At 32.7% G+C, this 13,644-nt stretch overlaps 1 protein-coding gene across 10 annotated transcripts in view; it reads right to left on the bottom strand.

Moving 5' to 3' along the window:
• The window catches only part of CPEB2 (cytoplasmic polyadenylation element binding protein 2), a 71,432-nt gene that overhangs the window by 19,489 nt on the left and 38,299 nt on the right, over positions 1 to 13,644 (bottom strand). For 6 of the 10 annotated variants that reach the window (XM_032854825.1, XM_032854796.1, XM_032854814.1 and 3 more), the window contains one exon: positions 12,054 to 12,077. The exons of the other annotated variants lie outside the window; for them this stretch is intronic. In XM_032854825.1, the coding sequence (XP_032710716.1) occupies positions 12,054 to 12,077 (24 nt within the window). The remainder of the gene's footprint in view (positions 1 to 12,053; positions 12,078 to 13,644) is intronic. 10 annotated transcript variants of the gene reach the window in all.

The raw sequence follows: 13,644 nt of genomic DNA on the forward strand, positions 1-13,644 counted from the left end.
ATCCAGTTAAAAAATTGGCAGGACACCCAAACAGATATTTTTCCAAAGAAGACACACAGCTGGCTAACAGACAAATGAAAAGTTACTTATCATCACTTGTCAGGGAAATGCAAATCAAAACTACAATAGATTATCACCTCACATAGTCAGAAAGGCTAAAATTAATTCAAGAAAGGACAGGTGTCAGCAAGGATGCAGAGAAAGGGGAACCCTCTTACACTGTTGGTGGGAATGCAAAAGGGTGCAGCCACTCTGGAAAACAGTATGGAGGATCCTCAAAAAGTTAAAAAAAAAAAAATTTAAAAATAAAACTACCCTATGAGCCAGTAATTACAGTACTGGGTATTTGCCCAAAGGATACAAAAACACTGATTCAAAGGGATACATGCATCCTGATGTTTACAGAATTATCCATAATAGCCAAATCATGGAAAAAGCCCGAATGTTCATCAACTGATGAATGGATAAAGATGCTGTATATCTACGTACAATGGAATATTATTCAGCCATCATGAAGAATGAAATCTTGCCATTTGCAATGATGTGGATCAAGCTAGAGAGTATTATGTTAAATGAAGTTAGTCAGACAAAGACAAATACCATATGACTTCACTCATATGTGGAATTTAAGAAACAAAATAGATGAACCGGGGCCGGGGAGGAAGAAAGGCAAACCAGGAAATAGACTCTTTACTATTCAGAACAAAGTGAAAGTTGATGGAGGAGAGGTGGGCAGGGGGATGGTGAAATAAGTGTTGGGGATTAAGGAGGGCACCTGTAATGATGAGCACCAGGTGTTGTATTTAAGTGATGAATCACTAAATTTTACACCTGAAACCAATCTTATACTGTATGTTAAAAAATTGGAATTTATATAAAAGCTTGAAAGAAAAAAAAAAAGGAAGGGTAGGTATGTAAAGCTGCATAGGATGAGAGGATGTACAGAATTAAATATAAGGGAGGAGGTTGCAAATTAAGTGAAGGTAATAAGCCACATTTCTGAGAGTTAACTTCATAGAAATTATATTTGAAGGTTCTCTGTAATATCACTGAAGACAACTCCAGAGAGAAGTGGTGTGGTAGCTCCTTGATAAACTTTCAAGGAAGTAATGGAACATTCAAGGAGCTCAAGAAAGGAGTGGTAAGAAAAGAATAAGAGAAGCCAAAATATTATTGCCAACACAGTGCCAAAGCAAAATGTAATAAAAGAAAAAAAAAAAAAAGGAGCCCTGCAGTAACAGTGTGAGATGTTAAGGTAATCATTTTAAAAACATGTTCAAGGACATGCACGATCTTTGAAAGTAAGCAATTTTAGGAAAGTTGGATGGGATTCATGCTACATGTAGAGTTTTATAAATATACCAAAAGATGACTCTTAGAAGTTTCTTAGAAAATGTAAAAGAGAAAATAAGGATGCAGAGAAATTGTTCTTCTTTCAAGATGGAATGAAAGGTTTTCTTTTTTTTTTTGGATGAGGAGACAATGCATAGCATCTATAGCATGTGCCTATTCAACATGAAAATGTCATCAATACATCATCTTAAAAAAATATGACACATAATGATACAAGTGACAGTGTGAAATGTGATGGCCTGCAGAAGAAAACTGGGGTTGGGATATGAAGGAAGGGTGTTATATGCTTGTGAACTGTAGGTAGCTGGACACTGGCAGTAAGAATTTAAAGTTTTTAGCACCAAAAACAGGGAGGAAGATCCTATTTGTATAGGAATAAGGAATTATTATACAGATTCAAATTCAATTTAAATAAGATGTTCTGAAAGATGTCCATGTTCACTGCTATCAGAAATAAGGACCAATGTAAAACAAAAATCAACAGTAGTGTGATTAACAGAAAGAAAGCCCTTCAAAAGTATTTTATCTAACTATTTAACAAAATAAACCTTATCAAGATCCATTACAAATAATATTGTGTATAAGTGGTTCAACTTCTAAAGTTGGACTTTAATAATTCTGTATTTTAAAAGGAATAAGATGAGGCAGAAAACATGCACATTAGCTAGTTTTTAATAGAAAAATTACAAATCCAAATTTTATACTTATTTCAGACATGTCAATACATTTGAAATTATTTCACTTTCAAGTGCTCTAACACACATGTGAATTTAGCAATTCCATGAATATAATAAACAGTCTTTCTAACAGACTTTTATCTTGAGCAAAATTACAGATCATAAATATTTAGGGTCTAAATAGAAATACTAAATGCAGTGACAAAGGAAATCACTACATAAGGGAGGTGACCCAAAAAGGTTTAAACTTTTTTTTTTAAATTTTTTAATTTATTTTCAGCGTAACAGTATTCATTGTTTTTGCACCACACCCAGTGCTCCATGCAATCTGTGCCCTCTCCAATACCTACCACCTGGTTCCCCCAACCTCCCACCCCCCGCCCCGTCAAAACCCTCAGATTGTTTTTCAGAGTCCATAGTCTCTCATGGTTCACCTCCCCTTCCAATTTCCCTCAACTCCCTTCTCCTCTCTAACTCCCCTTGTCCTCCATGCTATTTGTTATGTTCCACAAATAAGTGAAACCATATGATAATTGATTCTCTCTGCTTGACTTATTTCACTCAGCATAATCTCTTCCAGTCCCGTCCATGTTGCTACAAAAGTTGGGTATTCATCCTTTCTGATGGAGGCATAATACTCCATAGTGTATATGGACCACATCTTCCTTATCCATTTGACCGTTGAAGGGCATCTTGGTTTAAACTTTTTGTGTTAACTATGATACTATAAGCATATTCATAATATAACTACATTTTAACAATTCTATATTACTAACTATAATAGTTTTAACTGTAATTAATTATAGTTAATAAAATAACTATCAAAAATCTATAATGTAAATCTAAAATCTAGTAACCAAAGCTCAGCCGAACAAAGCATGTGTAATTCAAAGTCTAAGAAACATCATACTCTGGACATTCTAACAAGAATTTTCATTACTAGGGGCACCTGGGTGGCTCAGTTGGTTAAGCATCTACCTTTGTCTCAGGTCATGATCCCAGCCCAGCATCTGGCTCCCTGCTCAGTGGGGAGCCTGCTTCTCCCTCCTCCCGCTTGCCTGTCGCTCACCCTTGTTCTCTTGGATAAATACATAAATAAAATCTTAAAAAATTTTTTTTTCATGACCACTTTCGAGAAGCCATAAAAACTATGGAATTGAGTAGTATTTAAAAGAGAAGTTAACTGAGTATATATCAACAAAAATATCACTTTTTATCTTGCCAATTATCTTTCCCTATAACCTAAATTAATATGACAATAAAAGGAGAACCACTAAATAATGACATCTTTCATGTGTAGTACAGTTTAAAAACATGCTTTGTAAGAATGATACACCAAATATTTAGTGCCTGAAAATGACTGGCAATAAAGGTAAAGTTATATACGTGGGGAGAAATAAAATTTGATTATAAGATTATATGGACTAAAATACAACAGTTTTCAACCAAAATTAAAGTACCTTTCTCTTTTTTTTTGCACTGAAACTAAGGATGTATTTTCAGGTTTTTATACTTTAAAAGACTGAAGCGGAATGATAATGAAAACAGTATGGAATTTGTGGGAGGTAGCAAAAGCTATATACTTAGAGGAAAATTTCCTTACTTAGAGAAAAAGCTATAGTTTTAAATGCATTATTAGAAAAGAACAAATGCTTAGATAATCCTAGTTTTTGCCACAAAAAGATAGGAAAAGAATAGCAAATTAAATACAAAGAGAGTAGGATCAAGGAAATAAAAAACTATAATCAATGACATATAAAATACAGACTTAGATGAAAGCAAATCAACAAAGCCAAAAATGGCTCTTCAAAAACTTATAAAATTGACATACCTCTAAGCAAAGTTTATCAAGAAAAAAAAAAAGAAAACTCAATTTACCAATACTAAGTATGGAAAAAGGGACATCAACCAACACAGAGCCTATGTACATAAAATGCTACACTTCCTAACTAGTTTTGCAAGAACATTACAAGAAAAGAATACTATCAACATCCCTTAGGAACATAGGAGGCAGAAATCCTAAAGAAAATCCTGACATATTGAATCTAGAAATATACACAAATGGAAAACACATCATGATTGAATGGAGTTCAACCCCAGCAATATAAGATTGATTAGGTCAGTAAAGCGTGCCACTCGTCATCTTGGTATTGGGAACTTGAGCCCAACGTTCGATGTAGAGCTTACTAAATAAACAAATAAATGGAAAAATATATAAATAAAAATATACTGATATAAGATTAAAATTCTGCTTTGCTGGTTTGCACTTAATGTAAAAATATAAGCAAAAAAAGAAAAAAAATTACTGTAATTCACATTAAGAAACGGAAACGGAATTATCACACAATCATTTCCACAGATGTCGGAAATGCATCTGATAAAGTTCAACAGCTATTCATGATTAAAAATGCTCAGCATACTAGAAATAGGCAAGAATTTCCACAATCTGACAAAGAGCATTAAAAACACAGATAGTTTTCAATGATAAACTATCAAAATGCTTTCCCCCTGAGGTTTGGAAGAATGTTCACTATTTCTATTCAAATTATACTGGAGGTAGAACTAGTATAGTAAGATGAGAAAAACAAAGTGTCAAATACAAGGAAAAAATAAAACTGTCTCTGCTTAAGAACATGATTTTATATGAAAAATTCAAAAGACTCAAACTACTAGAAATAAGTGCATTTAGCTAGGGGACAAATACAAAGTCAACTTACAAAAATCAACTTATTTCTAGATGATAGTACTAACTGGGAAAAAGTTTAAAATAACGCCATTCCCTATGTCATCAAAACTCATCAAATCCTAGGAATGAATTAAACAAGAGAGATGCAAGATCTTTACACTGAAAACAAAAATTTGCTGAGAAATTCTACAAGACTGAATAGAGAAGAATCAACATGTGAGATGTACATTCTCTCCAAATTAACTATGAATTTAATACAAGTCATTCAAAATCCAAGCACATTTTGTCTTCTAAAAATTTTAAGGAAATTCTGAAATATATGATAAATCAAAGGATTCAGTTTTAAAAAATCATATAAAAGAATAAAGTCAGGATTATACAACCAGATTTCTAGACTTATCAGTTAGCTATGATTATTAAGAATGTAACACTGATGTTAAAATACACAAATACCTAACTGAAACAAAGTAAGAGTCCAGGAAGAGACCCACAAACTTACAATCACTTAATGTTTTCCAAGGTTATAAGCGCAGTTCACTGTGGAAAGGGATATTTTTTCCAATAAATGGTGATGGACCAATGGATATCCAGCTTGGCGGGGGAATAAAAAGGAACCTTGATCCCTACTCTCACATTTAAGACTTAAATGTGAAAGATAAAACAACAAAGTTGCTAGAATTTCTTCATGATGTTTGGGGATAGGCAGATAGACACTAATGAAAAAAGTAAACAACAGGACTTGCATCAGAATTAAATTCTTAGCTGCTTATCAAAAGAGAGTAAAGTGAAAAGCAAGCAACTCCTAGAAAGTAGGACAAAATACATAAAGAACTCTCTTAAATGAAATGGACAAAAGACTTGTACGGAATTAAAAATGGACAGAAGACTTGTACTGAAAGAATATAATGGATGGGGTATAAGCATATGAAAAGGTGCTCAACATCACCCTTAGTTATCAGGAAGATGAAATTAGAACAATAATGAAATGTCACTTTTATGCCTATCAGGATGGGTAAAATAAAAAAGCTTAACAATACAAAGTCAGTTTTATACTCGATTTGAATATAAAACTGGCAAACTAGTTGGTAATTTCTAATAAAACTAAACATACATGCACTCCATTAACTAGCAATTCCACTCTTAGCTATACATCTAAGAGAAATGACTGCTTATGTACACACACACACACACAGAAAAGAAAAAGGGAATAAAAATGTTTATGGTAGTTTTTATTTATAACAGGTTCCAAAAGGAGTCAACTCAAATGTCTGTCCATATTTGGGAAGGGACAAATTGTGGTATTATCTACACAATGATTCCATTCACTAATAAAAAATAAATAACTACTGATAGTAATTACTCTTCTATACAATCTTACATCTTACAATTTCCCTTTGAGACTGAAATCTGTTAGTATTCAAAAACAATTTTTCAAATGTTTTCTTCTTTTAAAAGAAGAACTGGATATGGTTGTTCTGAAGTGTTTTTTTTTTCTCTAGATAAATAATCTTAAAGGTGAGATTTCCATGTTGTTAAAACCAGCAACAACGGATGCTGATAGCAAGCCCTACATTCAAAAAAGAATTTTAAACTATAACTACAGTTGCACTGTTTGAAGGGTTAAGGTTTTTTTTCCCTCCTGTTTTTTAAAATCATCACTTGATCTTGATATCAAACACCTCATTTATATTCTCTGGCTATTGTTAAGAAAATCTTGACTCAAAATTCTTGATCTTACTACAACGTAACAAGAATGAACTGTTATACAGAAATCCTACTTCAGTTATTCTAACTTAAAATGTATATACATCCATATTTGTTTGCAATATGTATGTGTAAATATACATATATTTATAACACATGCATTATATAAACATGAAAATTAATACAATATAATACAAGATTAGGTATAAACCAAGATGAGAGCAAGATTCTAACTAGGAGTTCTTTAAGAGATTTACAAAGTATGTGATAGTTTTAGATAGAAAAATGTGGAGGAGAAAAAAGAGGGGACACTTTTTACAGGTAGAAAACACCTGCTTAAGCAAAAGTACAGAAACATTCCAAAGGCCATATCAAGGTAAAATATAGAAAACTGGAGACATTCTTAACTATGTGCTCAAAAGCCCTACTTACAAATGCAAGTAAAATATCTTATAGTAAATTAGTCACCTAAAATGCACAATAAAAATTTTAAAGGTAAAATTGTTACAATAAAGCTTATAAAGGGAGTAATAAGAGATGAATGAGAAATGAAGGAGATGAAAAAAAAAAAAGAATAAATGAAGATTGCCCAATCACTGACAATGAAAGAGTCTAAGATGGCTTCCACATTACCAGGGCTCTTTTATCAGGTAACCAAAATCCTTAGAGTAAGAAATACAGCCACTACCATACAGCTTACTGATATGAGCCTCGTTTGTTATGGACAATTAAGATTCAAGTTACTCATTTCAAAATAAGTAATAAAGTGGATTAGAGAATTGAAACTTTTCTATATTACCATTAAAAATGTTTACTCCATCCAATAATAAAAGTTACATGATGAGCTTCCTAAACTGAAGATGGGGCAATGAGCAGGCTGCTTGCATGACAGGATGGTTGGCCCCAACACTTGGTTTCCTGGTGTTGGGCAGGTATGTACTACACACATGCCATGCCTGCAGTCGGAGGGGGTTTGTAAGCAATTACTAATTTTACTTTGGTGGCTATGTTAATTGTCCAAATCACAGCTATACTGACTTTTCAGATTTTGATCTTATTTTGGAAGCTCAGACTAAAAAAATTTCTCACACATCCAAAGGAGGAGGCAAGAAAGGAAAACATTTATACAAAGTTAGGCAATTTACAATTTGAATCTAAGCATAGGACTTTGATCTCAATATGTTATCCTGTACTTTCATTTAAAACTGTTATTCTAAAAATAAAAAAAAAACTATATAAATTAAGGACGAATATGAATATTCTTCCCATCTTCTAAGATCCTAGCAGTCACTCTATTGGGGTAGAAAAATCTACCAATGTGATGGCATGATTTTTATTTAGTATGAAAGAATCAAAGAAAACCTATTAAAACAATAGAGCCAGATCCAACACTGAACTCTCTTAAGCACCACCTGTTTAATCAGATAGAATCACTGAGAAGGCACGCTTTTCCCAAAGAACTGAGGAAGAAGCTATAAGGTACTCTTACCACCTAAAAATATTTTGCCCCAATAATAGGCAGACAGGATGGATAAGACATTTAATTTTAATAATCAATTATAGCCTAGTATGTCTCTGTAAATTACTTTCTAGATATATTTGACAAGTTCACTGAAAAAAAAATTTTTTTTTAAAGATACTGATATGGCTGGGTATAGGTGTAGAGCAGGTAATTGGCCCCTTCAGGGAGGAGAGGTAAGCAAATTTTTCCTGTAAAGGGACAGACAGTAAATATTTTAGACTTTGTAGGCCACACTGCTGTAACTACTAAACTCTGCCACCATTGCAGCTCCAAAGCAACCAGACAAAAAGTGAATGGGCATCTCTGTGTTCTAATAAAACATTGTTTATAGTTTAGAAGTTAGCCTGTAGGCCAGTTTGCTAACCTCTGTCTTACAGTATTACTCTGGCTTTTTTTTTTTTTTTCATGCTTTGGAGATTTTACCCATTCTCTGACAGTTATCCAAAGTATTTATCAAAGATAAAGAATTTCAGCCTTGATTTCATCATAAAAGGATTTGATAGTGGTGATATTTAGGGGTCATACCCTTATTATGACTACTTCACAAGACTTAGAGTCAAACAAATTTGAATCAAATCTAAGGAAATCAGAAAATCCTGGGTCAATTTTAAAGCAATACATGGTGTAATGTACTATTAATAATTCCTTGTTTATTACAGTTCATAAATCTGAATGGCTACACAGTATAAATAACACCCAAACTCTCTAATTGAACTTCCATAATTCCATTCCCTTTTAAAATCATTTCTCCTATTTCATCCCCCATACTATTAACTCAAGCTTTGGGATTACCTGCTAAGAACAGATTGGATTGTGATGTTTAGCTCTGATTATCAACTAAAATAGGCTCTATTTCTATTACTTAAAATATCCTATATATTTTTATTCCTTTGGAGCACAGTAGCCCTTGAATCCTTTACTATAGGGATAGATTGCAATGTAAAAATATTTGAAGTGTAGAGATAGAATTTAAATTACATTTCATACCTCCCTTCACACTCCTACCTTAATCCAACCCCAGATCAGTGTGTTTACTCTTAGAATATAATGGAAGAACTGTTGGACAAGAAATACAAAAGACAGTTTTCCATATATTAAAGTCAACTCCCCATATGAGTCTCCCTTCTTCCTAATCCTGGTCCCCAGGCAGCTCTGGAGTAGAACTTTTTATGGCTCCCAGGGTACAGAGATACATAAGACTTGGGGGCAGGTCCCAAATGAAAAACAGAGAAAGAAATATTTGCTCTTTCTTAATTACTTCCAATATATTTCAATTTTGACTATTCCTAGAGTATATTTTATATATTAATATCTAGAGCCAGGTTGATTTAAAGTTGTTCTTAACATTAAGAAAATTAAAATATACAAAGTCATTTTGGTAGTAATTTGGCTTGACGGCAGTCAACTGGGAAATCTTTTAAATGAAAACAGCTCCTCTATGCTTGGGTTTAAAGGTGAGTCAAAGGTGGCAAGTAAGAACAAACAGTTCTTCCTAAACTGCTCTACAAAGTAAATGCCTTTTGAATAAATGGTGTTCACCCACCACTGCACTGGTAAAGACCAATGTCTTATTTTTGGTAAGAAATTATATTAACTCACTGTGACACAACTCACATGAGCAGTAGATCTGATATGTATCTGACTTTTCTTTTTTTTTTTTTTTAGAAAAGAAAAATGATTAAGTAAAACTAATTAATGCAGTTCTTTTGATGGACCAAATGTTAAAACACGAAGCCTATACAGGGGGGATCTTGGTAGTTAAAAGGTTATCAGTGTGATAATGATACTGTATCTAGCTTAGAAAGGGGAAAAAAATGAGTAGAAAATAGGAAGAGAGCCAGGCTACTTCTAGTCCTTTATGAGTCATTCCTTTGGTATGTGTGTGGGATTCTTTCATTTCTTTTCTCTCTTTCTTTCTTTCTTTCTTCTTTCCTTCGTTTTAATGTTTTATTACTGTGTCAAAGTACTTTAAAATTCAAATTAAAACCTCTCAATAGGTATTTCTAATGGGTATTCTTTTCATCTGGCCATCAAAATTGAAATTTTAAAAGCAGATTCTGACTATTCACAGAGGACCAACTAAAAAATTACTAATGCCATATAATCTGAAAGGAAAATTCAGGCATTACCCCTTCTTAAGTCAAGTAAGTGTGATGCCTATCAGTTCTATCCTAAAGAAAGCTTCTCCAGAAGCCTTAAACCATGTGAGTCTTCTTTTTTCCAAAGCTGGCAAGGAGATCTGAAGTAGAGGAAATCTTTATATTTCTATCCTCTGCGAGCCATAAAGAATAGTAGTAAGTTCTTATCTGAGAGCAGAAAACTTCGCTTTTTCTTAGTATCATAATCATAGTCTATAATTACTGAATTGAGATAAAAGAAGATAAACAACAACATGAATTCTGATACCGTGCTCTTAAGAACTTCCTAGATCATAATATTTATGCTAGAGTATGCCAAATTAGATTAAACATAAATTACTAAGGTTAAAAGATGATAAGTGTATAGAAGGAAAAGATCCTTAATTAAATTGCTCTAGAGTTTCAAAAATACCTAAAAATCACAGCTTGATAAGTAGGTTTTTTTCCAAAAGAATTGAAGCTCCGTATTAAAATAGCAGTGAAATAAGACAGTCGTAGATATGAAAATAGGTATTAAAATTATAAACTTTCCTCCTCTTCTCAGTTGCTAACAACCTTTAGAATGTAACTTAGATTTAGTTTTCTGAGTTTTGAGTTTCTATATCCTGTAATATTTTAGTTAGAAAACTAAAGAACCAAGAGATTCAGTCAAGCATTTGAAGAAACCAGATTCCAAAAATGAAGTTAAATTCAGACAATGTGAAATACAAAACTGGACATAGTACTTAAGAATATATAATACGGGCGCCTAGGTGGCTCAGTCCTTAAGCATATGCCTTTGGCTCTGGTCATGATCCCAGAGTCTTGGGATCCAGCCCGCAGTCCAGTTCCCTGCTCAGCGGGGAGCCTGCTTCTCCCTCTCCCACTCCCCCTGCTTCTGTTTCCTTTCTCACTGTCTCTGTGTCATATAAATAAGTAAAATATTTATATTAAAAAAAGAACATATAATATTTATTTCTGTCATCAGTGGTAGCAGAAAAGTTTTAGCTTGCTTTCAAAGTGCACATACTCATGACTACGTGAAAAGAAACTGAAGCACTGGCACATATTTATAAAATTTATCAAAAGGCACTATTACTACTGTCTATCCTCCATGGCTTAAGGGAGATTTTAGGGGTCAAGGAAAATCCTTTTTTATTCACTTTGGTACTTACAACAGCTATTTAAATTATCATGATTATTGCAAAGTTAGAGGATAATTTAGTGGTATAAAATTACTTTTGCTTCTTCTCATCCCATCTACTTTGCTCCCTCCCAATCTGAGAAAGAAAAGCCAAGTTTAAAACACAGAACATGTCAGCTGCTGTCCGAAGAGGTTTAGTAGTCTATTCTCTCACAGTCATCGTTTTGTCGTCAAGATAGCAAGAACCCAGAGCGGAAGAATGGTGCAGGAGAGAGAGAGAGAGTGTGTGTGTGTGTGAATGAGTGTGTGAATCTACCTACATGGTGTAGTGAGAGGGAGAAGGAAAGCATTATATTCTTAGAAGACACAGAGAAATATCAGCAACATGATTTCTATACAACAGTGTTAACAATAGCCTGTTTGGTATGCACTTTTAACTGGGTCAGACATAAAACTAATAAACCAGAGTTATAAATTATATACCAAAGACAACCAGTTATAGATTTAGAGAGCGGAAAAATCATATTGCATTGTCACCTTCACTAGTATTTATTAAAGATATTTCTTAGGCAAACTATAAATAGTAGATTTTAAAAGGTATAAAAATTACTTTAAACAGTTAAAATCTGGGCAGTTTAAAAGGAAGACATTTATTAAATAACCGTATTAGTATGAAAATGTGCTTTTAAAGGTTAAGAGATTTAGGATTCAAAACTGACAAGTGCGCAAATCAAAATGTAACTTTTCTGTGAGTTTTCAGACAGTGCATAAAAAATCTAGGCTAATTATAGTGTTGATCAGTAAAACCCAATTAAAAATAGTTATACCATAGCAAACAGAAATGAATTACCTCGTCTTCGCCCATAACTCCTTGCTGCATGTAAACAAAGGACAAATTGTAAAATGTCAGAACTAAAAACAAGCCCACCCATACAAATATTTGTGATCTGAAAAGCTAAGTGGGCATCTCGTAATCAGTGCGACTTTGTTTTAAGAGCTAGGACAATGTCACTGTATAATATCTGTATGGTGTTTTATGATTTACAAAGCATATATATATGTATATATATATACATAACGGTATAAAAATAACTGTACAAAAAATAAACAGGAAATAAATCATTTATTTTCATGCTCAAATTCATGAATATTTCTTTCATTTGATCAGGACAGTAATATGTAACACCTTAAGTTAAATGGCATCCCAAATAATGAATGGAAACAACCAGAATTAAATCCTTATTTTCCTAATTATAAAGAATGACATAGCAGATACAGTCCAACAAATAGCTATTCAAACCCAATTCACATTATACCAAACCTGTGTGAAAAAAGTATTGGAAGACACAAAAGAATGAGAAGCTATAACAATGTTAAACTGATACTGTGAAGCCTACAGAGCTTAGATAGAATGTAAAGAAATCAATCCATGTTCAAACTTGCTTAGTTGAAGAAATGACTAATGATACACTATAGCTAACAATGCTCTCAATCCTTTTGGTACATTTTATAATCGCTAAGTGTTTATATCTCTATCCTTGAGGTAAGAGGGATTCAGCACAAATTATTATTATTATCATCACAGAATAGCACATTTGTTAAATACTGTAAAAATATAAAGCAGAAAGGCATTTCAATCTACATTATTAGCAATTTACATAATTCCTTAGAGAAAAAATACTGCAATTTATTCTCCATAAGAAACTACCAGTTTGATAAAATCCACAACATATTTTTAAATAACTCCTTCCCCCCAAAATCTGAGTATACAATGACTATTTTTACCCTGGAATCGGGATTATCAAAGCAGTAAACCAAAATAAAAAATGACTATTAAAATTAAAGTCTTAGCCCAAGTTTCATGAATTTTTTAGGCTTGGGAAACTTTCTTTCTGAATAAATCTCAAATCAAAATATATATTGAAAGTCATGAGAAATATAGTTTCCTCCAAAGTATAAAGATCAAGAGAAAACACTTCACATTAAATACATTCTATTATAGAACTTATACAAAATATAAGCCTTTAACACAAAGAAGTATGTCCACAGGTGAGAATATAGCATTAATTCTATATTATAGAATTATAATAGTAACAGTGGGAAAAACAAACTTGTCAATCCTTAGTCATTTACACTTCAAGAAATAAGTCAAATACAAGGCTTACATCCGTCTTTTGTTTAAAAAAAAAAACTTCATTTGCATCTCTCTCTCTCTCTCTCTCTCTTGTTTTTATTTAGCTAGAACTACTGTATATATAACCTTTTTGGGAGCTCCAATTAATTCACAGCCTAGAAGGTGGACTGACCTATACATTAGTTTATATGTAAGCTTACCAGTGTGTTTATGTGTAAATACAGCTTATTTACTGTATCATACAAGTAATATATTACTTGTGTGTATTATTTATAGCTTATCTAACCTATATATTAGTTTAGGGTAA

This window comes from Lontra canadensis, unplaced genomic scaffold, assembly GCF_010015895.1.
Source record: "Lontra canadensis isolate GAN:19392208 unplaced genomic scaffold, GSC_riverotter_1.0 scaffold1, whole genome shotgun sequence".
NCBI lineage: Eukaryota > Metazoa > Chordata > Mammalia > Carnivora > Mustelidae > Lontra > Lontra canadensis.